We start from the raw sequence: 25,671 nt of genomic DNA, 5'->3' as shown, positions 1-25,671 counted from the left end.
TGCAGCAAAACAAAATGTTTTTATGGTCCAGGAACCAGTGTGGAATTATGTGTTACATACAGTTGTCATGTTTTTTTGGTCTCCTTTAATTAATCTGAACTAGTTTTTTAGTCTTTCTTTGTCTTTTATGACTTGACCCCTTTGAAGATCACAGGTTACTTTGTAGAATGTCTCTTAACCTGAGGTTTTTCAGATGTTTCTTCATGATTTAGTTTCAGATTATGCATTTTTAGCAAGAATACCATAGAGGTGATTTGCATGTTCTTGTTATATAGTCTTGGGGAGATGTGTGATGTGTATTTATCCCATTACTGGTGCTGTTAATTTTGATTACAGGATAAAGATCTGCTAGATCTTTCTTTTTTTAAGTTTTAAAAAAATTTTAAGTGATCTCTATTCTTTTTTTTTTAAGATTTTATTTATTTATTCATAGAGACAGAGAGAGGCAGAGACACAGGCAGAGGGAGAAACAGGCATCATACAGAGAGCCTGATGTGGGACTCCAGGGTCTCCAGGATCATGCCCTGGGCTGCAGGTGGCGCTAAACCACTGCGCCACCAGGGCCGCCCAGTAATCTCTGTTCTCAAAGTGGCACTTGAACTCACGACCCGATGATCAAGAGTTGCATGCTCTACTGACTGAGCCAGCCACGTACCCCAGATCTGCTAGATATCTTTACTAGAAAATTATTTTTCGCTCCCTCCTTAATCAATATCTTGTGGGGAATTACTTTCTGACTATACAAGTATCCTGTTTCTGCTTTACTAGATTTAGCATCCATTAGTGATATTTGTGTGAAACAGTTGTTACTAAGGTGGCTACCAGATTATAGCCTTTTAATACCATCTTCTACCTTCATTAGTTGGAATTCAACTGTCACCTTGATAGTGTGACAAGGATGGGGAGCATGAAAAGGGGCAGGGCTCTGTATTAAGGTGGCGCAGATAATTTCTGTTAGGAGTTCATCTTCAATAACCCAGGAGCTATGTTGAAGGGCACAGAGAGTACAGGTGAAAGCCTCTTTCTTCTTTCTGACGGATTGACCCTTTTATCATAAAATGTCCCTCTTTATCTCTAGTAACACTTTTGATTTTAAAGTCTATTTTGTCTGATACTAGTACAGCTGCTGCAGCTTTCTTTTATGTGCTCTTTGCACAATATATCTTTTCCATCCTTTTCAGTCTATTTTTATTTTTGTTTTGTTTCCAGTCTATTTTTATTTTTGAATCTAAAATACCTCTTTTGTAGACTGTGTATAGTTGGATCTTTTTTTTTTTTTTTAATCCATGTAAGCCTGTATTTGTTATGATTCTAGTGTCTTATATGTCTGTCTTTGGCCACAACTTCCACTGTTTTTGAGAGCATCCTTTGGCTGCAAATGAAGTTCTTTGGAAAGAGAATCTGAGCTTATCTTTTGTTTTTTTTTAATGTGGTAAAATGTACATCACATAAAAGTTAACTGTTTTAACCATTTTTAAATGTGTAGTTAGGGGCATGAAGTAGATTGACTTTATTGTGATATCAACCACTTCTATTAAGTTCCAAAACATTTTTACTCCAGAAGAAATCCCTTAGTTACCCATTAAGCAGTTGCTCCCCATCTCAATCATCTACAGTTCCTGGCATCCACTAGTCTACTTTCTGTATCTATGAATTTGGCTACCCTATATACCTCCTACAAGTAGAATCGTACAATAGTTGTCATTTTGTGTATGGCTTCTTTCACTTAACATGTGTTCAAGGTTCTTGTATGTTGTAATATGTGCCAGAATGTCATTTGTTTTTAAGGTTGAAAATATTCTGTTGTATGAAGATACCACCTTGTGTTTATCCATTCATTTGTCAGTGGGCATTGGGGTTTTCCCACCTTTTGGCTAATTGTAAATAATGCTGCTGTGGATATTGATGTACAAATATCTGTTCACATCCCTGCTTTTTTTTAAGATTTATCTCTTAGAGAGCATTCATGTGCAGGTGGTGGTGAGGGGGAGAAAAGGAGAGGGAAGCAAACTCCCTGCTCAGCAGGGAGCCCGATATGGGGCTCAATATCAGGACCCTTGGATCATGACCTGAGTTGAAGACAGATGCTTAACTGAGCTACCCAGGCATCCCCAGATCCCTGCTTTCAGTTATTTGGGGTATATTTTCTGATGTGGTAATTGCTAGATCATATGGTAATTCTATTTAATTTTTTGAGGAACTGCCATACTATCTTGCACAGTAGCTGTGCCATTTTACATTTCCACTGGTAGTGCACAAGGATTCCAATTTTTCCTCCTTTTTTTTTTTTTTTAAAGATTTTATTTATTTATTCACGAGAGACACAGAGAGACAGGCAGAGAGAGAAGCAGGCTCCATGCAGGGAGCCTGACCATGGGACTTGATCCTAGGATCATGCCCTGGGCCGAAGGTGACCCTAAACCGCTAAGCCACCCAGGCTGCCCGGGTTCCAATTTTTCCAATTGGAGAAGAATTTTCCAGTTTCCTGCCAATACTTGTGATTTTGTGTCTTTTTGATAACCACTGTAGTAGTGGGAATGAAGTGTTAGCTCATTGTGGTTTTGATTTGCATTTTTCCTGATGACTAGTGATGTTGATCATCTTTTCATGTGCTTATTGGCTAACTGTGATGTCCTGGGAAGAATGTCTATTCTAGTCTTTTGCCCATTATTTTTTTTTGAAAGATTTTATTTATTTATTCATGAAGACAGAGAGAGAGGCAGAGGGAGAAGCAGGCTCCACGCAGGGAGCCCAACGTGGGACTCGATCCCCGGTCCCCAGGATCGCGGCCTGAGCCAAAGGCAGGCGCCAAACCGCTGAGCCACCCAGGGATCCCCTCTTTTGCCCATTTTTGAATTGGGTTGTATTTTTTTTTGTTGTTCTTGAATTATAGTTGCTTATGTATTCTGAAATTAACCCCTTGCCAGATATATGAAATGCACATATCCTCTCTCATTCTGAAAAGTGTTGTCTTTTCACTCTGATAATTCTCTTATAATCCATTGAACAAAAGTTTTTAATTTTTTTTTAATTTTTTATTTATGATAGTCGCACACACACACACACAGACACACAGAGAGAGAGAGAGAGAGAGAGAGGCAGAGACACAGGCAGAGGGAGAAGCAGGCTCCATGCACCGGGAGCCCGACGCGGGATTTGATCCTGGGTCTCCAGGATCGCGCCCTGGGCCAAAGGCAGGCGCCGGCGCCACCCAGGGATCCCAAAAGTTTTTAATTTTGATGAAGTCCTTTTTACTGCTCTTTTTTTTTAACGTCTGCACTTTGGTATCACAGTTAAGAAATTATTACCATATTCAAAGTCATGAAGACTTGTCTCCCATGTTTTCTTCTTAGAGTTCCATAGTTTTAGCTCTTAATTTGCATCTTTGATCCATTTTGAGTTAGTTTTTTTAAATTATTTTTTTATTTTTATTTTTTGAGTTTTTGTATACGTTATAAGTTGTAAGGGTTTAGCATATATGTGAGGGTTTATTTCTGGGCTCTCTATGCCATTGGATTTTATGTCTCTCCTTATGCCACTATCACACTGTTTCAATGACTGTAGCTTTGTAATAAGTTTGAGATTGAGAAGCCACATTTTGCTTTTGATTTATATGTGTCTTTAAATTTATAATAATTTTCCCTCCCTCTATGCTGTTTTTTTCTTTTTTCTTCTCCTGCCATTTATTTGTTGAAGATGCTTTCATTTGTTAGGCCAAATTTACCACATTAAAAAAAATATATTTATTTATTTATTCATGAGAGACACAGAGAAAGAGAGGCAGAGACACACAGGCAGAGGGAGAAGCAGGCTCCATGCAGGGAGCCCGACGTGGGACTCGATCCCAGGTCTCCAGGATCACACCCCAGGCTGAAGGCAATGCTAAACCACTGGGCCACCTGGGCTGCCCCATATTCTGGGTTTAATTGATTTGTAACCCATGGGATCAGTTAACCTATTCTCCCACACCATGTTTCCTGTAAACTAGTAGATCTTCATTAAATCTGGGCTTTGAATGTATCATATCAGAAGGTATTTTTTTTAATTTAAGGAAATTGTATAAAGCAAGCAGAATGATATATTGAACCCCTGAACACCTGTCACCTAGTTTCAGTGGTTAGCAACTCATGCCAGTCTTGTTTTCATTTATAACCTGAGCTATTTCCTCCTTCCTGCATTATTTTGAAGCAATGTAAACTATTAAAGTTTTCTTTATATATATATATATAAAATATTTAAGATTATTTATTTATTCATGAGAGAGAGAGACAGACAGAGACATAAGCAGAGGGAAGGGCAGGCTCCCTGTGGGGAGCCTGATGAGGGACTTGATCCCAGGTTCCTGGGATCACCACCTGAGCTGAAGGCAGATACTCAACCACTGAGTCACCCGGGTGCCCCTAAAATTTCATTATATTAATTTGGCATTTTTTAAAAAAGATTTTTATTTATTTATTCACGACACACACACACACACACACAGAGGCAGAGACAAAGGCAGAGGGAGAAGCAGGCTCCATGCAGGGAGCTTGAGGTGGGGCTCGATCGCGGAACTCCAGGATCTTGCCCTGGACTGAAGGTGGCGCTAAACCGCTGAGCCACCCAGGCTGCCCTAATTTGGTATTTTGAATCACACCTTATTAACTTCATATTCAATAACAATCGAAAGCATAGAATCCTGGATGTGGTGGTTTTGTTAAATCTGATCCATCTAATCATAAATATATTTAGGACTAGAATATGATTGTCACTTTTTAAAAAAATTTTATTTATTTATTTGACAGAGAGGGAGCACAAGCAGAGGGAGTGGGAGAGGAAGAAGCAGCTCCCTGCTGAGCAGGGAGCCCAATGGGGGCCTGATCCTAGGATCCCCGGATCATGACTTTAGCTGAACACTTAACTCACTGAGCCACCCAGGTGCTCCTAATCTTGGCTTTTTTGAAATTCAATTTTTGTTACTATAAGAAATATTAAGATGCTTTGTTCCAAAATGCTAAAGAAAAAAAAGTAAAGCATAATCTAAGTGGATCCCAAAAGAAAAAAAATGAATTTGGACTTGTAGCAAAGGTTTCAGAAAATGCTGCTATGATATACCAACATACCCCTTGGTTATCAGCTTCATGGTTTGGTCAGGGGAAATCTCTAGTCTCTCTGTTCTGTACCACTTTATAGTGCTGTGAGTCTTTTATTATTTTATCTGTAATGATTTGTTCTCCTAAGTAACCTGTATTGTCAAAACAGTTGTTCTTGATTAGTCCAAGATGTAATTGTATAATCAGCAAAAAAATAATGTTACTTCTGTAGAGGAGTCTTTAAATTATTTTAAATAGCTTTTTGGGGATGCCATATGAATTTAAAGGTACTTAATTGGTGGCGTTTGTTTAAGTCTTAACTGTGGCAACTCAGCAACCACTTAATTTAAGATAATCCTAAACAGGATTTTTAGCTGTTTGGCAGCCTTTGGTTACAGACTACAAATAATTAGAAAAACCCAATAAATTCAAATGATATTTGAAAAAAAATAAAAATTTGGCTAGGTTTAATTGTGAAGTTTATTCCTTGTGATGCAATTTCAGAGATGCAGTATATAACATAGAAATGAAAAACCTAAAAAAAAAAAAAAAAAAAAAAAGAAATGAAAAGCCTAAAGAAAAAAAAAAGAAATGAAAAGCCTAGACTTTAGATCACCTGGTTAAAATACCATTTCTTCTGCTTATGATTTTTAGTCAAGATACTTAACTAAGGTTCAATTTCTTTTAAGGTTAGGGTTGAGAGATTTGACATAGTGCTTACCATAGTTATCTGGTTTGTAGTGCTATAAATGGTATTATTATTCCTATTCCTTGGACTTCAGGAATTTCTCTGTGCTGTGTGTGAGGCAAAGGATTACAGAATCAGAATGTTAGAAATGGATGGAATTTCAGAGATCCTTTGGTCTAAGACATTACTTTCTAGATGAGAGAGGGTGACTGAATTGGAGAGCAGACCAGCCCTATCCTTGGAGTTTTAAGATCAGTGCTATTTTACTGGGAATTGGCATCATTCATAATATGAAACTTTTTAGACCTGAATTGTACTTCTCTTTGAATTTGTGGCTTAATTTGAGTATTTTGATTATTTTATTAAAATGAGATTCCAGTACTCAGAGTAATTTCTTATGAAGAACATACTATTTTACTTTATTAATGTTTTTATTGTTTCATAAGGGGCCTAATTTTTTCCAGTGGAATAAGCCTTAGGTTGTATTATGTTCTATAAATTCACATGAGTCCACCAACTGAAAATAACTTGACAGCTGACTTTGATGTAATTCATTGTTTCAGAGTTGTAGGGGATTGGCAGGGAAAGGTACTTGTGATATAGATCCTAACAAAGGTACTTATTAGAAGTGAAAGTGCTTTGAATGAAGTAACTTATTTTCAAATTTTTTTTGCAGTTGTAAACTGCATTTTTAGAGACAAGGGAAAAATGTTGGGAGGTGACTTTGATGTCAGTCAATAATGTGTCATTTAAATCAGGAATAGAATTTATATTTTATTCCTAAGTAGCTTTCTGTGACAATGATAGGTTACTTTGGGAGTAAAGGTTATTATATTTAGTATTTGTTATTTTTTCTATAGGCTATTTTTATTTTTACTTCATTTATTTTGAACATGTTCACATTCTTTCCTCCTCCTTCCCTCCCATTACCCATACCTGTTCTGGGCCTCTGAGCCAGCCAAGTGCAGAGAGAACTATACTTAGGTAGCCTTTGTACTTAATATTAGATGAGACTTCCCCAAAGCTTTGCCTATGCTTTCTTTATTTGAATGGAATTATAAGATACTTTAAATTTGAAAACGTTTTTTAAGCTTGTTTAGTTTGTTGAACTTAATGAACATTTCATTTTTTTAGAGGTCGAAACAGCAAAGGACTGCCTCAATCCACGGTGAGTAATTTTAATGTTACTTGTTTGGAAAAATTGGTAACTAAAATGTGATTTCTGAACCATAGACCAAAGCTCTTCTTGGGCTTTATATCTCATATAACTTTCATACTTCAGTACTGCTTGGTATAAAATTATTAGTTATATGTGTTGTTTTTTGAGATGATACTTCATACAAAATGTAACATTTTCTGTAAATTGTATTTTTCATGCAAACAAGAAGTCATTTGTTGTATAAATGGCTAAAGGCAAATCTAAATGAATAACTCTCGAAAAAGATAAGAGGGAGGGCAGCCTGGGTGGCTCAAGGGGTTTGGCGCTGCCTTCAGCCCAGGGCGTGATCCTGGAGAACCGGGATCAAGTCCCAAGTCGGGCTTCCTGCATGGAGCCTGCTTCTCCCTTTGCCTGTGTCTCTGCCTCTCTCTTTCTCTCTCTCTCTCTCTGTCTCTCATGAATAAATAAATAAAATCTTTAAAAAAAGAAAAAGATAAGAGGAGCATCAGGACTGGAGTTTGCAGGGTTCTTTGGGGTTTTGATTTAGAATTACTTTTTAAAAATTTGTTTAATTTTTTTGTATTTAAAAGTTTTTTTTAAATACAATTAACATATAGTATGTTATTGGTTTCAGAGGTAGAGTTCAGTGATTCATCAGTCTTATATAACACCCAGTGCTCATTACATCATATGCCCTCCTTAATGTCCATCAACCAGTCTCTTATAGTTTGCCTCCCTCTCTGAGTTCATCTTGTTTTATTTTTTCCTCTCTTCCCCTATGATCCTCTGTTTTATTTCTTAAATTCCACATATGAATGAGATCATATGATAATTATCTTTCTCTGATGTTTCATTTAACATAATATTCTCTAATTCCATCCTTGTCATTACAAATGGCAGGATTTCATTTTTTGATGGCTGAGTAGTATTCCATTGTGTATATATACACCACATTTTTTCTTTTTTTTTTTTTTTAAGATTTTATTTATTTATTCATGAGAGACATACTGAGAGAGAGGCAGAGACACAGGCAGAGGGAGAAGCAGGCTCCATGCAGGGAGCCCGACGCAGGACTCGATCCCGGGTCTCCAGGATCACACCCTGGACCGAAGGCAGGCACTTAACTGCTGAGCCACCCAGGCTGCCCCACATTTTCTTTATCCACTCATCTGTTGTTGGACATCTGGGCTCTTTCCATAGTTTGGCTGTTGTGGACATTGTTGCTATAAACATCGGGGTGCAGGTGCCCCTTTGGATCACTACATTTGTATCTATGGGGTAAATACCCAGAAGTACAATTGCTGGGTTATAAGGTAGCTGTATTGTCAACGTTTTGAGGAACCTGCATACTGTTTTCCAGAGTGGCTGCACCAGCTTGCGTTCCCACCAGCAGTTTAAGAGGTTCCCCTTTCTCTACATCCTTGCCAGCATGTCATTTCCTGACTTAATTTTAGTTATTCTGACTGGTGTGAAATGGTATCTCATTGTGGTTTTGATTTGTATTTCCCTGATAATGAGCTTTTAATTCTATTTGTCTTCCTTGGAAAGGGCCTTCTGGTTTTGAATTTTAGAACTTTATCAGTGAGATTAAACTGAGCATGAAGGGCAGTTTCTTGTGATGAAAGAAATAAATGAGAAACTGTCACTGATTTTTGAGACTTTGGCATTATTGGACAGATACTTTATGTAAAATCAGAAGGACATATGTTTATATAGTATGTAATAAGCAGTGGTGTGGCTGATGAGACCTAAGAGCACTATCATTGATTCATATATGCTAAGAGAAGATAGTCAAGGGTCTTTGACAAAGGTGCATACTCCTTCACCTCATTTGTTGATTTGTGTATATTTAACCCTATTTAGTGTACAGGTCTTTGAGGTTTGATGCATACAGTTGTGTAACTACCACCATAGTCAAGATAAGGGACAGTTCTCTCACCTTGAAAAATCCCTTATTCTGCTTTTTAGTGATTTCTTCTTCCTCTGCTCTCCAACCTTTGATCTGTCCTGTTTCTCTGGTTTTGTCTTCCTCATATATGGAAGTTCACTTTTGCTTTTTTGTATCACATAGAGTCGAAATATTGTTATATGATATGACTCATTTCACTGTTGAAAACTTAAACTTCCATTCTCTAAGGAAATAAAAGATTGTAGTAAACCAAGTCTTTCTTTAATGCATATAAGGTATTATGAGCTTAACTTAACATTTTGTAACAAAATGTTAACTTTAATGTATATACAAGGATAAATGCTGATTGCTAATAATATTTTTTCTCAATATTCCAGATTTCTTTTGATGGAATCTATGCAAATATGAGGATGGTTCATATACTTACATCAGTCGTTGTAAGTTACCAGATTATTGGGGAGAAACTGACTTGGGAGCACATTACAGTCATTTCATGATGTTGAAATGTAGATGATTGATTCTTAAAGTAACATTTTTTAGGACACATTTAATCAGGATTATTTAGAAAAAGTGGAACTCCATCCAAACTATTGTGACTCACTATAAAAGCATTCTTGTTAACCATGCTATGTATGAGATAATAGTAGTACTTGATTGTCTTTCGTGCATTATTTTGTCACCTGATAAAATCAGAGTCAGAAATATTTAACTTCAGTATTTAAATTCATACTGCAAACTCTGCGCAGGGCCTCCTGGGGAGTTTTGAGAATTCAGTGTATTGTTAATGTTTTAAGATTTTTTATTCTGTCACTGAATACCTAATAATGCTGAATGAAGCCTGGTGAGCTATATAAAATGTAAAACTGAAAACAATTATCCCTTATGACTGGGTAGCACACTGTTTCTTCGATAAATTAATTGTATGTTTTTAGGGATCCAAATGTGAAGTACAAGTGAAAAACGGAGGCATATATGAAGGAGTTTTTAAAACATACAGTCCTAAGGTAATCTTTACTCTTTTCCTTTTTGTTGAATGTAAAACCCCATGGATCATCAACTGTATGTTTGTATGGCTTCCTGACACTGTCTTAGATTCTGATTTAGCAATTTATAGTTGTGAGATGGGTATGTTTGTCATTCATGTTCAATACTTTACCTTTAAGGTACTTCTTAAAACCACTTTTATTTTGCTCTTCAGTTTCATATACTGCTTATTTTATAGACTAGTTTGTATAATCAAACTTATTCTATGTGCTTATTAAAATATCTTGACCTTTTCAAGGATTGTGGGCTAGAAGAGGGATTGAGTGGGTCATTATTTTCCTCTTTATTACCATGAATATACTTAAAACAGACTATGGTAGCAAGGACCAACTTTTAGAAGAGAGGATTTTTGAATGAAGGAATAGATAATTGGTCATATTTCTGAGAAAAAAGTATGATTATAAGATTCGCTTGAAATAGATTATTTTTGTCAAAGACATGTATATAAGAATAGTACCTTGATATGCTAAAGAAGCCCTGTCATATTTTATAAACGTTTTGAGTGTTTACTCATGCTTCTCATTTTAGTGTGATTTGGTACTTGATGCTGCACATGAGAAAAGTGTGGAATCCAGTTCGGGGCCAAAACGTGAAGAAATAATGGAGAGTATTTTGTTCAAGTGTTCAGACTTTGTTGTGGTACAGTTTAAAGATATGGACTCCAGTTATGCAAGAAGAGGTGAATTTTGACTTCCTAAATATGCTTCACGGTTTATACAATTTATTTATTTAAACAAGGACTGTATATTGATTAATTATACAGACCTTTTTTTCTTTTTTTAAGAAATGGGTTTTTTAAAGAATAACCTGATTAAGACAGATGGGAATTTTAATGCATTTTTGTTGGAAAATATCTAAAACTTCAAAGGAAGAGTCTTTGGTACTTTTAGTAGGATAATGAGAGTCTGTGTTCTATTAAAAAGGCTTGTAAAGGATTTTGTACAGTTTCATGGTCAGGAATGCTGCAGATTATACTCAACTGAAGTTTCTTGTTCCATTTGACTTGCAGTGCTTTAGTTTATAAATTTTTAGTTTTAAGATGCTTATTAAGTAATGTTTATCTAGTTTTATTATGCTTATAGTTCTGTAAATGTTTTATTTTTGTGACCTGGAAATAAAGCACAGGGTTAAGGGAGAAAGACAGAGAGCTGTGGATGGCAAGACAATTGTCTAATGAACATGAAAAAGGTAAAGAAGTAGAACATACATATTTAAAAAAAAAATTAGAGCATGGGACTGTGTTTTGAAAATCTAAAAGAGATGATATATTAAAATTTAGTCTGTTTCAAATGTCCATTGAGGAGGGAAATTAGGGAATTTTTATTACTCACTTGGAGAGGATACTCTGCAGTGCTGAGTGTTCAATAACACGTTGAAAGACTCTTCTGGGCAATTTCAAACTTGGTTCTAAAATTCTTAAATTTTTTTTTCCTGGTCAAGTTCATTTTTTTTAAAGATTATTTATTTATTCATGAGAGACACAGAGAGGCAGAGACAGAGAAGCAGGCTTCTCTCAGGGAGTCCAGTGTGGGACTAGATCCCCAGACCGAGATCACGCCCTGAGCCAAAAGCAGATGCTCAACCACTGAGCCACCCAGATGTCCCTGTGGTCAAGTTCTGTAGTCAATTCTATGAAATTTTTAACTCACCTCAGTTTTTGATTTTCATCATTCAATCAATAAACAGCTGTTTTTGTTGCTGGGTTAATTTTTCTACACTTTTATTTAGAAATACTAGGCACCAGAAAGTAAAGCCTTTCTCTTGGACCCTTAACCAGGTTCTCACCTCTAGTTTGTGTATTTCAGAAGCTAGCAGAGATAGGGTACTTTTAACTGCTTTGCTGTGCTGAAGAAAGCACTGTGTTCTGTTCTTGTACCTTCTTGTACCTTCTCAGATGTCTGTGTCTCTGATTCACAACTCTTTGTCTAAGAATCCTTCAGTGGCCCAAATAGGGAAACAAGTTTTTTTATCTGTTGCTGCCTTTAGAATTGATCTTGTTTATGGCCAGGCCCACAATGTTATATTTATGTTTATACTGTTGAAATATTTTACTGTTTTAAATATAAAAATTGACTTTATATAATCTGAAAAGGAAAACACAGTTTTAGTTGAATTTAGTATATAGTACTCTGGAAAAAGCCACAACAACAAAATGTTCCTTACTCTTGGGTATCAGGCCATTTAGCTAACAGCCATTCACAATAGACTTTGATTTTTGTTGTTAAGGTGAATTGGCATTTCCCAAATTTGGGAAGATAAATATTACTTGGAAATATTTATGCTATCCCATTCTTTGATCCTCTTTAAAGTAATATCTTTAAATTTTTTATTTTACTTTGTTTATTATTTTATTATGTCTTTATTTCTCAGGTAATTTGTGTTCATTGTAGAAAGCTAAGAAAATAAAGATCAGAGCGACAGCTTTGACAGTGTTCAGTATACTCATAACAGGGATGGATATATTTTACTATATACATGAAAATATAGTTTTCTTGATGAGGACATCCTATAGTGGAGTAATTTATTTTATTTAAAGAATGTAAAACTAGAGGTTTAGTGAAGTAAACAATTCTGTCCAGTATCCTGAAAATAACATTAAGTCATATGTTTAGGATTTCAGGTCTCTTAAGCCAGATTTTTAATACTATCCTGGCATAAGTTGCCCTCTATAAGTATATTTTGGAGATGCTATAGGCATAGAGAAAACTTTTTTAGAGCAATTAATTGGCGTGGTTCATTAATTACAAAAATTAAGACACAATTCAGTAATTTGGTAAAGTGAGGAAATAAACCCAGTGCCCACTAACCCCCAAATCATGTTCTTAAACACTGTACTATTTAACATAAATTATGTGGTCTAATTTGTTGTTTAGCTGTGTCAGAATAAATCTGCATTTACCTTAAAGGATTTCCCCACAAATAAAGCCAAAAGTAAACAAAATTACTGTACAATATAAATATGCAGATTATTATATTGTCCAAGATTCTTTTCTTTTTGAAATCTTTGGCTTTATTTTTGTGGAAACTTTTATTTTTATTTTTTTAAAGATTTTATTTATTTATTCATGAGAGACAGAGACACAGAGAGAGAGAGAGAGGCAGAGATACAGGCAGAGGGAGAAGCAGGCTCCACGCAGGGAGCCCGACGTGGGCCTCGATCCGGGGTCTCCAGGATCACGCCCTGGGCTGAAGGCGGCGCTAAACCGCTGAGCCACCCGGGCTGCCCTTGTGGAAACTTTTAAAAGTTAGATTAGTATGGCTTTTAACTTCTTAACGCTGACTTTCTTGATTTTAATAAGTTTTTCTTTTCAATTTTAATAGGTTTTTAAAGTTGTCATATTCATACACATATGAAAGTGAATAAGAAGCCTAGAAAGAATTGATCTCTTTTTATGATATGGTGAATAAGTTTCATTTGATCTCTTGAATGCTGTATATGTTACCAGATTGATATGTGGGCAAAATAAAAATTAATTCTACATTCTCTAAGCTGTGGGTTCCTTTTGCATACCCATGATTAGACCATCAGGTTATAACTGGGAAATGAGTGTGTTTTATCCTTTATCTGAATTTCATTGTAGACAGAGTTGTGACGCTCTTGTTTTCCCCTCTTCATTTTGCCGTCTGGTTTTTAGGGCATTCAGCTGCTTTTGTCTCTGCTTATTTTCTACCTTGGAGTTGGTGTATTATCTCTACTCACTTTTTGTTTGATTTCCTGTTTCTTTCCAGTGTTTCTTTGTCATCTGTTTTTCTCCTTCACTCACGTTCTGCTCTTTCCATTGCTCCTTTATTATTATTTTGCTCTTTCATACCTCAACTCAACTACATTTTAGTTCTGTGGCTACTTTCTTATTTCATTCTCCTAACTTCTGCTTCTTTCTACTACTTTATTTCCTTTGCAGTGTTCTCAGTCCAGAGAACAGGGGTCAGCAAACTTAAGGCCTGTGAGTCAGATCCACTCATTGGTAAATCAAGTTTTATTGTAATACAATATGCCTGTTTATTTATGTATTGTCTTTGGCTACTTTCATGCTACAGCAATAGAGTTGAGTAGTTGTAATAGAGACTATATGGCTTGCAAAGCCAAACAGTATTTTCTGATCCTTTACAGAAAAACATTGCCAGCTTTTGTCCTAGATCTTTCTTCCTACTGCGTTTGGGGTGTTAGGGCTGATCAAAAACACAGACTGTACTGTTTTTGGTGAAATTTCATAGAACATACTTTGTCTCTAACTCACACTTTGACTCTAATATTGTGTAATTTCATCTGTTCCTTGTGACCATTGAAATTGGATTTAGTTTGAAGAGTCACTTTTCTTTCCAGCTCTTTTGTCAGAATAACTGAAAAATCACATATGAGAAAACTAGTTATTGGGAATGATCTCCATCATCAACTATCTGCCCCCCCCCCCCTTTATCTTTCCCTTGCCATCTCTTTCCTTGGTTTTAGTAGATGGGGTGTTTAACTTCCTGTTGAATCCCAACTTTTCCCATCATGCCCTTGACTCCTCTGTTCTACCATTCCTTTTTCTTTTTTTTTAAAGATTTTATTTATTTATTCATGATAGTCACAGAGAGAGAGAGAGAGGCAGAGACATAGGCAGAGGGAGAAGCAGGCTCCATGCAGGGAGCTCAACGTGGGATTCGATCCTGGGTCTCCAGGATTGCGCCCTGGGCCAAAGGCAGGTGCTAAACCGCTGCGCCACCCAGGGATCCCTGTTCTACCATTCCTGGGCTCTTGCTCTTTTATGTCACCTGTTTCCAGACTCCAGCTCTTCCTCTCCAGTTACTCTTCCCTCAAGTCCTTCTCCTTTTTATCCTGAACTCTTCTACTTAGTAGCCCATCTTCCTTTCTTTTCTTTTTTCTTTTTTTTTTAAAGATTTTTATTTTATTTATTCATGAGAGACCCAGGCAGAGACACAGGCAGAGGGAAAAGCAGGCTCCATGCAGGAAGCCCAATATGGGACTCGATCCTGGGACCAGGATCACACCCTGAGCCAAAGGCAGACACTCAACTGCTGAGCCAGCTAGGTGTCCCTGTCTTCCTTTCTTATCTAAACTTCTTAACTCTTATTTTCTACTGACTCCTCATTGCAACATATCTACCTTCTATGTTTACTAATGGGAAACATCTGTGGGTACCAGTAACTTCTCATTGCTAGGTCCTCTGTAGTCTTTTTCAGACTTTACACTGGTTTTTTTTTTTTTTAAGATTTTATTTATTTATTTATTTATTTATTTATTATTTATTATTTATTTATTTATTTATTATTTATTTATTCATGAAAGACACAGAGGGGAGAGACACAGGCAGAGGGAGAAGCAGGCTCCATGCAAGGAGCCCGATGTGGGACTCAATCCTGGGACCCCAGGATCACGCCCTGGGCCAAAGGCAGGCACTAAACCGCTGAGCCACCCATGGATTCCCTACACTGGCTTTTGACACTGAAGTGCAACTCCCTCAGAAGCTGCACCTCTGTTTTTCATGTGTTTTATTCATCATTCCTTCTCTGCCCATTCTTGGGCTTCATTTTTGTTAAAGTGCTTTAAAGATTTTATTTATTTATTCATAAGAGACAGAGAGAGAGAAGCAGAGACACAGGCAGAGGGAGAAGCAGGCATCATACAGAGAGCCTGACCGTGGGACTCGATCCAGGGTCTCCAGGATCACACCCTGGGCTGCAGGCGGCGCTAAACCGCTGCGCCACCGGGGCTGCCCTGTTAAAGTGCTCTTAAATGTGTTTGTGTTCCCCATGTTTCTTTGCCCACTGATCTTACTGCTTATCAGTCATTTTATACTCTGTTAATTTAAGCCATCACATGTAAGCCCACTCCCAGCATCTTTTGTTTTACCTTTATACCATGTTGTATTAGAATTAGATGTTTCTGTCTCCCCTATTATACTTTGAGTTCCTTGTGTGTGGAACTGTATTATTATTATTTTTTAATCCTTAGAGCCTAGTATAGTGTTTTCCCACATAGGACAGGCACAATGTGAATGTCTTTTGAAGAAATGAAATTAGGACCTTCACATATTTTTTTAAAACTATTATTTTATGCAAAGAGTGAGAAAACTAGAATACAGCCAGCCAACAAATACTGAGCTCTGGAATGTGTTCATTGCTGTGCTTGTTGCTATAGACAGTACAGAGAAATTCAAGACTTAATCTATTTTGGCTCCCTTTTGAGAACTTAGTGAAACTATATCCTCACCCTAGAAAAAACATGCACACAGATTTTTACGTTTAATTTTGTAATGTTCACAGTTCCCTAGGGAGTTCATGTACTCTGTGTTAAGAAGGTCTGCTCCAGGCATTTTCACATTTGGAAATACCAAGGCACGTGAAGGAATTCAAGAAAAATGGAATGTTAAAAATGGTGACATTGAATTCCAAATAAAGTTTAGAAACATGAAGAATTATTGTAGTAGTTGTAGGAATTTGGGGGTGATTGTGTGATTAGAGGGTAGAGAGAAAGTCATACAGATTATTTTATTCAGGTGTGATACTATTCTGTCCTTATGTGACTGCCTTGTAGGTCTGATAGGGCACAGTCCTATGAATAACAGAGGTCTCTTCTTCTTTTTTTAAAAAGATTTATTTAATTAATTAGAGAGAGAGAGAGAAAATGAGCATGAGTGGGAGGAGGGGCAGAGGGAGAGGGAGAAACACTCTCTGCTGATGAGGGACCCTGATGCGAGGCCAATCTCAGGACCCTGAGATCACAACCTGATACAAGGGCAGCTACTTAACCGACTGAGCCACCTAGGTATGCTGAGAATGATCTCTTCTGAAGGGCATGTTGTTAGGAAGGCCATGTCAGTCATAGCTAAGGAAGAAACAGTATTAGCAGTCTATGACCTGGAAAACCTTGAATTTTGAGGAGTCTAAATATGTTCTAAATTCATTTATGAGTGGTCTTGTAGTAGGGTGAGCAGACCATAAGCCTTGCAACTGAAGAGGCACATTCTTGAAGCTAGTAGTACAGGCAGTAAGCTCTATAGATGGGCAAGCAGTGCTATTGTTGGACAGGTAAGCAGTTGTAAAACTGGACAAGTGCTCATGATTGACAGCCTGCTCTTTGACAGGAGAGAGGATAGGCACTGGTGGTGGGTAGGCAGGTGGGGTGATGGATAAGCAGGTGGTCTCAGCTAGGGGATATCCAGGGAGCTATAGAGGAAAGCCCTGTTAGGAGGTTGGCTTGGGCCTGTGGGCTTTGGGCTAATTTTCTAGTGAGACAGCTGAGTAACTCAGTGTTCTAATACTCTTCTCTTAAAACTGAACCATTAGAAAGTTGACTGCCTCAGCTTTGCTGTGGGCTAGTAAGAGAAAGGGTGTGTGTCCATGCTGAGGCCAAGTAGTTAAATGGAAACTAACATTTACTGAGGCCAGTAGGGAGGTGGTTCAGAGATTACTGAGATTTAAAAAAAATAAACAGGTATAGTAGAACAAGTGACAAAACATTAAACAGAATAGTTTGAGGTATGCCATAGAGGGGAAGTATTGCATGTTTATTAAAATATGATCTCTGATTTGTTGAAATTGTGTTACTTTATATGTTTTTAGAGCATATAAAATCATCTGTATTCATTATGCCAAGATCAAAACAATTCTTCACTTATTAAAAATAAACAAGATAAAATATTTAGTACTAATAGGAGTAAGGTGGTCTGATTTAAGATATATGTGAAAACTTTTGATAACTGCTGAACAGCATTAACCAGAGATGCTAAAAAAGGAAAACATCTTCACAAAGGAGCAAGACTTAGAGAAGAGCATAGAAATATAGTATATGTGAATAGGTTGGAGACTTTTTATAAAAACATTACTGAAGGAAATAAGTTGATTCGACTAAATGGAGAAACATATCATACTTTATTTTTTTTAAAGATTTTATTTATTTATTCATGAAAGACACAGAGAGAGGCAAAGACACAGGCAGAGGGCTCCCTGCATGGAGCCTGATGCGGGACTCAATACCCGGACTCCAGGATCACACCCTGGGCCAAAGGCAGGCGCTAAACTGCTGAGCCACCCAGTATGACATCCCCCCCATATCATACTTTAAATGGAAATACATAACACTGTAAAATTGTCCTTTTTCCTAAAAATAATCACTAAAGCTAATATCTCTGTTTTTGTAGAAAGTGACAAAATGATTCCAGAGTTTGTATAGTAATACTTAATAGAAGAATTTTGGAAGTTTTTCTACAAGAGACATGAAGGACTTGCCCTACAAAATATTAAAGTATATTAGAATTAAACCATAGTTGCTGTAGTGGCAAAGAATAGAGAGTCTAAGACAGATATACTTCGTATGGGTATTTTGTTAATATATGATCAAGAAAACACTTTAAATCTGTAATTAAGGTGGATTATTTATTTATTAAATGGTGTTGGTACATTTGGGGGGAATTAGATGCCTTTCTAATACCCATCACCAAAATAAATCCTTAATGGCTAAAAAGAGATGTGTTTTAAAAAAAAAAAAAAAAAAAAAACTGGGAGCACCTGGGTGGCTCAGCGGTTGAGCATCTGCCTTTGGTTCGGGGCCTGATCCCGGAGTCTCAGTATCAAGTCCCACATCGGGTTTCCTGCATGGAGCCTGCTTCTCCTGTGTCTCTGTCTCTCTCCCCCTCTCCCTCTGTGTCTCTCATGAATAAATAAATAAAATCTTAAAAAAAAAAAAACTTACATACAAATTCTAGAGCAGATCTATGAATTTATATCATTTTGAGTTGGGGAAGGAGTTTATAAGCATAACCACCAAAGCAAAAATTCATAATGAATAAGACTGAAATACTTGAGTATAAAAAATTAGACTTAGATGTGTCCCAAAGTTCCATAAATTTTATAAGACATGCTACAAACTGGGAAAAATCAAATAAAAAAATTATGCAAATGGCCAGTGAACATACGAGAGGTAGTCCACCTCACTAGTAATCAAAGAAATGCAGTTTCAAAGCAATGGAATATGATTTTTTATTTGTCAGCTTGCTGAATGATGAAAGTGAGCAAGATTAATACTAGCTCATGATGGGGAATCAGAAAACAGCTTACACTCTGCTACTCAGTATGGTTTATGCAAAAACAAGTAGCATTTTTGAGCTCTTCTAGTAGGTAATTCAGATGAGTTCAGGAAGACAGTTTACTTGTAGTATTGTGCAATGGTAGTATACCTAATTACTGTCTGGATTTATTTTTCTTTTGCTCTGCACAGTGTCAGTGAAGTCTTATGAATAGCACATACACTAAAAGCAGTAGTAATAAAGCAGGGCAGTGAAGGAATGTGGATAAATTATATGCATTTTAATTTCTATTCCAATTTGACTGGAAATAGAATTTTTTTTTTCTTTTTTTAATCCGGATCAGTGATGGTAGAGAGTTTTAAGGGAGCATGTGCACTTGAACAGTTCTTCTAATTTACATAAGAAAAGAAGTCTGTGGGGGATCCCTGGGTGGCTCAGCGGTTTAGCCTGCCTGCATTCGGCCCAGGACGTGATCCTGGAGTACTGGGATCGAGTCCCACGTCGGGCTCCCTGCATGGAGCCTGCTTCTCCCTCTGTGTCTCTGCCTCTCTCTCTCTCTCTCTCTCTCTCTCTCTCTCCGTGACTATCATAAATAAATTTTAAAAAAATTTAAAAAAATAAAATCTAAAAAAAAAGTCTGATTGTAAAGTGTTTTATATATTTGCCAATGAAGTGTTTGTACAGCTGTAAGAATTGGAATTAATTTTACTTACTTTTTCTTAACCTATGTCTCAACACTTTGCTATAGAATTGAGATAAGTTGTAAAAAGAATACTATATTGACTAATAGTATTGGCATTTCAGTCCTCAAATTGTTGCTTCCTGAACATTTCTGAATTTACTTTTCTCCCCTCTGAGTTTTCTACAAAATGACTTTCTTTCCATTTTCTCTTCTCTCCAACTTTTTTTTTTTTCTCTCCAACTTTTGAGATGAAAGCAGTTAACCTCTTTAAAAAATTGCTCTAGCAGTGATTAGACCCATTTCATTCTTTCTGATAGCATGGACTAAAGACTCCCCCTACTCCCTCAAAATGGGTTCTGTAGCAGGAGCCTAATGGAAAAGCTGAAAACAGAATGTCACCTCCTGAGACCCCACCCACAAAGTATCTTTCTGTTGACATCTTTGTTAGAATTTCTTTTGATCTCTTTTGGAGATAATATGGGAAATAGAAATTTAACATTCTCTGGAATCTCTCACCTTATTTTTTTTAAGTAAAGCAGGCCTCACAAAGTGGGTCTACGTTTTTCTCTTGTTGTGTTACATTAATTTGGCTTTGCTGTAGGATTTGGTGTACATTTGATTCTGTGGTGTCATAGCTATTGATCTTCATTTTAGATCCTTTTACAGAAATCTGGTTTGTGGGTTTAAGTTTTTTTTTTTTTTTTTTTTAAGACTTTATTTGAGAGACTATTTGAGAGAGGGAGAGTCAAGGAGGAACAGAGGGAGAAGGACAAGCGCACTCTGCACTGAGTGTGGAGCCGAATGTGGGACTTGATCTCATGACCCTGAGATCATGAACTGAGCTGAAACTGAGTCAGATGCTCGACTGAGCCACCCAGGTGCTCTTGTTGGTTTAAGTTTTTACCTCTGATACTTGATTTTTAAATCTTATATGGCAGCATTTTATTTTATTTAATTTTTAAAGATTTTATTTATTCATGAGAGACAGAGAGAGGCAGAGACACAGGCAGAGGGAGAAGCAAGGTCCATGCAGGAAGCCCGATGTTGGACTTGATCCCCGGACTTGGGATCACACCCTGAGCCGAAGGCAAATGCTCAACCACTGAGCCACCCAGGCATCCTATAGCAGTATTTTAAATGGTAAAATTTCTTTCTTAAAAAGTAAAATTTCTAAAATTCCAGCTCAACTTTTAATTTTGCTAATTTAGATTTTAAGAAAAATAGCTTCTCAAATGTTATATTACTAGTTCCAGTGTTTCCATGTTATATAGTGGGTTAGTAAAAATAAGATGAAATAGTTTATTTTAAAAATATTTTGCCTGAAGTTTAAACTAGAGAATCCAGTATGTACATTTTTTAATTTATTAGTAAGGAAAATAAGAACTGCTTTTTAATATTAAGTTGGATTATTTTTCTCTGAGGGATTTTAGTAATACTTTATTATAGTATTGTAAACATAATCATTCATTTTATATAAGAAGAATATACAGTTTCTTCATCATTAATGCATTTTGCCACAAATTGGCACTGTCTAAATAGAACTACTGACTCCAAGCACTTCTAGTCGAATATTACAGCATCAAGAGCATATATAGGACCATTGATTGTGGAAGCTCTATACCCCATGCACTTTGATTCAGATTACCCCGTTTCCTACTTATGTTCCAGGTTTATCTCTTGGGTTGCATGAGAGGGACAGAGACACAGATTGAATTGCAAGCTGTATTTTTAACAACAGTATTAATGGTTTGCTTTTCCACATCTGTCGGTTCTTTCCACACACTGGTCAAAAGGGTACCTAGACCAGATGTCAGAAAAGAACAAAAGATAAGCAACTTAGGTGGTTTGGTTTGATTCTGACTAGAAAACCATAGAGTCTGTTTTTTAACATTTAATTTATTTTTAACACAGCAGCTGATATTTGGACTGAAACTGAAGACTTACAACATGATACACTGTCCTTTTCCTTAGAGCAGCATTTTGCTCAGGAAAGAATTTATTTAGTGTTTCAAAAAGCCCATTATTTCTGCTTTCCCTCCTCTGTATTTGCACCTTTGTTTGTTTGTTTAAGATTATTTATTCATGAGAGAGAGAGAGAGAGAGAGAGGGAGGCAGAGACACAGGCAGAGGGAGAAGCAGGCTCCATGCAGGGAGCCCAACGTGGGACTCGATCCCCGGTCTCCAGGATCATGCTCTGGGCTGAAGGCAGTGCTAAACCGCTGAGCCACCAGGGCTGCCCTGTATTTGCACTTTTGAAGCTGACATCCTTTAGATCCTTCCCTGCTGCAGCTGTCCTGATAGCCTCCATCTCAATTTTCTTGCTAGAGTTCCGTCATTTCTTCCTTGAGTGGTAGATTTACTTTGAGTTCTGGGACTCAGGAGTTTTTTTGGAAATCACAGTTAAAAAGTAAGTGCTGCTCTAGGCTGTTTTATTTTATTGTCCGAGAACAAAGAATAATGATATTTTTTTTTTCATAGTTGCATATAGCTATGAGGAAGAAAAGACCTCTCCCTGTCTTTTTTTCTTCTTAAAGGGAGCATTTTAAAATTGCGTATGCTTCATAAAAAGTGTGTCGTTGTGCTTTTAAGTGGATGACATCCCTTTTGAGTCTTTCAAAGGTAGCTCTTTAGCATTATAGTCTTTATTTCCAAATGACTAAATGTTGTCAGATTCCAAAGGATACTTGCATCCACAGTAAAATCTGATTTATATAATTTTTCTCTTAAAGGAATTTAGGAATTTTAGGCTTTATAGCCTTGAAAGTTTTTCTGACTTTATCATTTGGTTGTCATTTCAACCTTAAGTTGACTTACAGCCTTAAGTTATCAGTATGATTCAGTTTCTGAGATCAGTAAAGCACTGTCTCTAAGAAAGTCTGTATTTTATTACTAGCTTTAAACAAGGCAATGTGCAAAGACATTATTTAAGTAGCTTTATTTCAGGTTAATATAAAGCAGATGATTATGGTTATATGGTCAGTGGTTTGATATATTATTATCAGTCAAATATGCACTTATAGATTTGAATGCAAAGCAATATGCCTGACAGAAGAAGCAGTCGCCAGTATTGTGACCATTGCTACTTGAAAGTTGTCCAAAGGAGTGCAAATTTAACTAGACAAAAAACAATTTGTTTCCAACTTTCAACTTTCTTCCTCTTGATAGTTGTATTTCAACTTTCTTCCTCTTGATAGTTGTATTATTTTGAACCATCAGGATAATAGGGATCAAGCCCCAAATCCTGAAAACTAGAATGCTGCTGCTTATATAAGCCAGTCTCTTGAATCGCTAAGTTCAAGGCAAGACAGTATGGGATCCTGGCTAGTCTGAGGGTTTCCCAGAAAATGTATCTTCTGCCCTCGTAGGTCACATAGTTTTGCAAAGAAATAAAGATTTTGTCCATTGTAATACTGACATTTTTCTTCATTGCGGACTCATAAGCCTGCAATGTAGAAATAAAAGATCGCAAGCCCTGAAATACCTCTAGCTTTTGAGTTGCCTTTCAGTAAGGTAATTTGGGGTGTTGGGGAGCAAGGGGACCACTGTCACCTAGTCCTCATCTTTTGGACTATTGAGAGCAAAATTGAATCAATTTCTTTTCTTTTCTTTTCTTTTCTTTTCTTTTCTTTTCTTTTCTTTCTTTTCTTTTTTCTTTTCTTTTCTTTTCTTTTCTTTTTCTCTTTCTCTTTTTCTTTTTCTCTTTTTCTTTCTCTCTCTCTTTTTTCTTTTTTTTCTTTCTTTCTCTTCTTTCTTTTCTTTCTTTCCACAGAAGAGAGAGAGGCAGAGACACAGGCAGAGGGAGAAGCAGACTCCCTGCAAGGAGCCTGATGTGGGACTCGATCCCAGACCCTAGGATCATGCCCTGAGCCAAAGGCAGACACTCAACTACTGAGTCACCCAGGCATCCCACAAAATTGTTTTTTTTCTTAAAAAGTTTTATTGGTACATAAATCACATGCACTATAGTTCATTCATTTACACTTCAGTTCATACACTGTACGCTTCAGTTTTTAGTATATTCATAGAACCTGTCACTACAGATAGATTTTAGAATATCTTCACCCTATGAAGAAGCCACACCTTTTAGCAGTCACTCCCTACTTACTTCAGCCTCCTCAGTCCTGGATAACTACTTACCTTCTTTCTGTCTCTCTAGGTTTGCCTCTTGTGGATATTGCATATTAATAGAATCACATAATATGTGTCCTTTTGTGACAGGCTTGTTTCACTTAGTATGTAATGTGTTAAAGGTTCATCCATCCATCTATCAATGCTTCTTTCCTTTTCATTGCTAAGTAATATTCCATTGTATGGGTATACTACATTTTTTATTGCCATAATTAACATACAATGTTACTGCAAGTGTACATCATTGATTAAGCAATTGTATGCATTATTCAGTGCTTATCATAATAGCTCTAGTTGCAGTCACCATCTGTCCCTATATATTATTTACAGTATTGACTATATTTCCTATGGTGTGCTTCTCTGTGATTTATTGTATGACTTGAAGTTTGTGTCTCTTAGTCTCCTTTACTATTATGTGAGTCCCCCTTCCTCTCTGGCAGCCAGCAGTTGGTTCTGTTTAGCATTGTTTTTTGTTATTGTGTTTATTTGTTTTGTTTGGTTTATATTCCATATATAAGTGAAATCATATGGTTTTGTTTTTGTTTTGTTTTTTTTTTTTTTACTTCTCTTAGCATAATGCCCTTTACATCCATCCATTCTGGATATACTACATTTTATTTATCCATTATCAGTTGATGGGCATTTCAGTTGTTTCTACTTTTTAGTTAAGAATAGTGCTGCTGGGATCATTCATATGCTGATTCTTTTTTTTGAGTAGGCCTCACGCCCAGCATGGAGCCCAATCCAGGCCTTGAACTTAGACCCTGAGATCAAGACCTGCACTGGATCAAGAGTTGGATGCTTAATCAACTGAGCTGCCCAGGCACCTCCATGTGCTGATTTTTGTGTGGATATTATATTTTCATTTCTGTTGGCATGTACCTAAGAGTAGAATTGCTGGGTCATATATAACAACTCAAAGTTTAACCATTGAGGGAACTGCTGGGATGGTTTCTCAGAGTGGCTATATCATTTTACCATCCAATCAGCATTGTGTGAGGGCTCCAATTTTCCATATCCTCATCAGCAGTCATTGTTGGTCTTTTTGATTATAGCTGTCCTACCTAGTGGGTGGTTATGAAGTAGCATCTTATGTGGTTTTAATTTGCATTTCTGTAGTGATTAATGATGTGAATCTTTTCATGTGCTTGTTGGAGATTTGTACATCTTCCTTGGGAGAAATGTCCTTTGCCTTCTTTTTAAATTAGGATGTATTTTATTATTGAGTTGTAAGAATTCTTTAAATATTCTGGATACCAGGGGATCCCTGGGTGGGTCAGCAGTTTAGTGCCTGCCTTTGGCCCGGGGCCTGATCCTGGAGTCCCAGGATTGAGTCCCAGGAGTCCCACATCATGGGGCTCCCCTTGTGGAGCCTGCTTCTCCCTCTGCCTGTGTCTCTGCCTCTCTCTGTGTCTCATGAATAAATAAATAAAATCTTTAAAAAAAAATATTCTGGATACCAGTCATCCTCTTATCAGATAAAATTTACAAATGTTTTTTTCCCCACCATGTAGGTTATCTTTTCACTTTTTTGCTGATGTCCTTTAAAGCACAAAAGTTTTCAATTTGAATGAAGTCTGTTTCCTTTTTTTGTTTGTTTTTCCTTTTTGTGTCATATCTTTAAAAGTTGCTTACTCTGAATTATGAGGATATGTTCCTCTGGTTTCTTTTAAGACTTTTATAGTTTTAGCTCTCATATTTAGGCTGTGATCCATTTTGAGTTGAGTTTTGTATAGAGTGTGTGGTAGAGCTCCATCTTCATGGTTTTACATATGGATATACAGAGCAATTACAATATGTTGAAAAGACTGTTCTTTTCCCATTGAAATGTCCTGACATCTTTGTTGAAGTTCAATTGACCATAAATATATAGATTTATTTCTGTACTCTCAATTATAATTTTCAGATTAGAGCAGTTTTATAGTCTTTATACCTAATATTAACCTTCTTCTGACTCTTA

The 25,671-nt window shown here is 36.7% G+C and overlaps 1 protein-coding gene across 12 annotated transcripts in view; it reads left to right on the top strand.

Annotated features, from left to right (window-relative positions):
- ATXN2 (ataxin 2) overlaps positions 1 to 25,671 on the top strand; it is a 115,152-nt gene that overhangs the window by 28,114 nt on the left and 61,367 nt on the right. For all 12 annotated transcript variants that reach the window (XM_072802530.1, XM_072802520.1, XM_072802519.1 and 9 more), the window contains exons 2-5: positions 6,895 to 6,928; positions 9,206 to 9,265; positions 9,761 to 9,832; positions 10,401 to 10,551. In XM_072802530.1, the coding sequence (XP_072658631.1) occupies positions 9,233 to 9,265; positions 9,761 to 9,832; positions 10,401 to 10,551 (256 nt within the window). In that variant the 5' untranslated portion in view covers positions 6,895 to 6,928; positions 9,206 to 9,232. The remainder of the gene's footprint in view (positions 1 to 6,894; positions 6,929 to 9,205; positions 9,266 to 9,760; positions 9,833 to 10,400; positions 10,552 to 25,671) is intronic.

This window comes from Canis lupus, chromosome 27 (assembly GCF_048164855.1).
Source record: "Canis lupus baileyi chromosome 27, mCanLup2.hap1, whole genome shotgun sequence".
In the NCBI taxonomy this organism is placed as follows: domain Eukaryota; kingdom Metazoa; phylum Chordata; class Mammalia; order Carnivora; family Canidae; genus Canis; species Canis lupus.
Note: the sequence above shows the minus strand (reverse complement) of the source record. Positions and strands in the feature narration are given on the sequence as shown.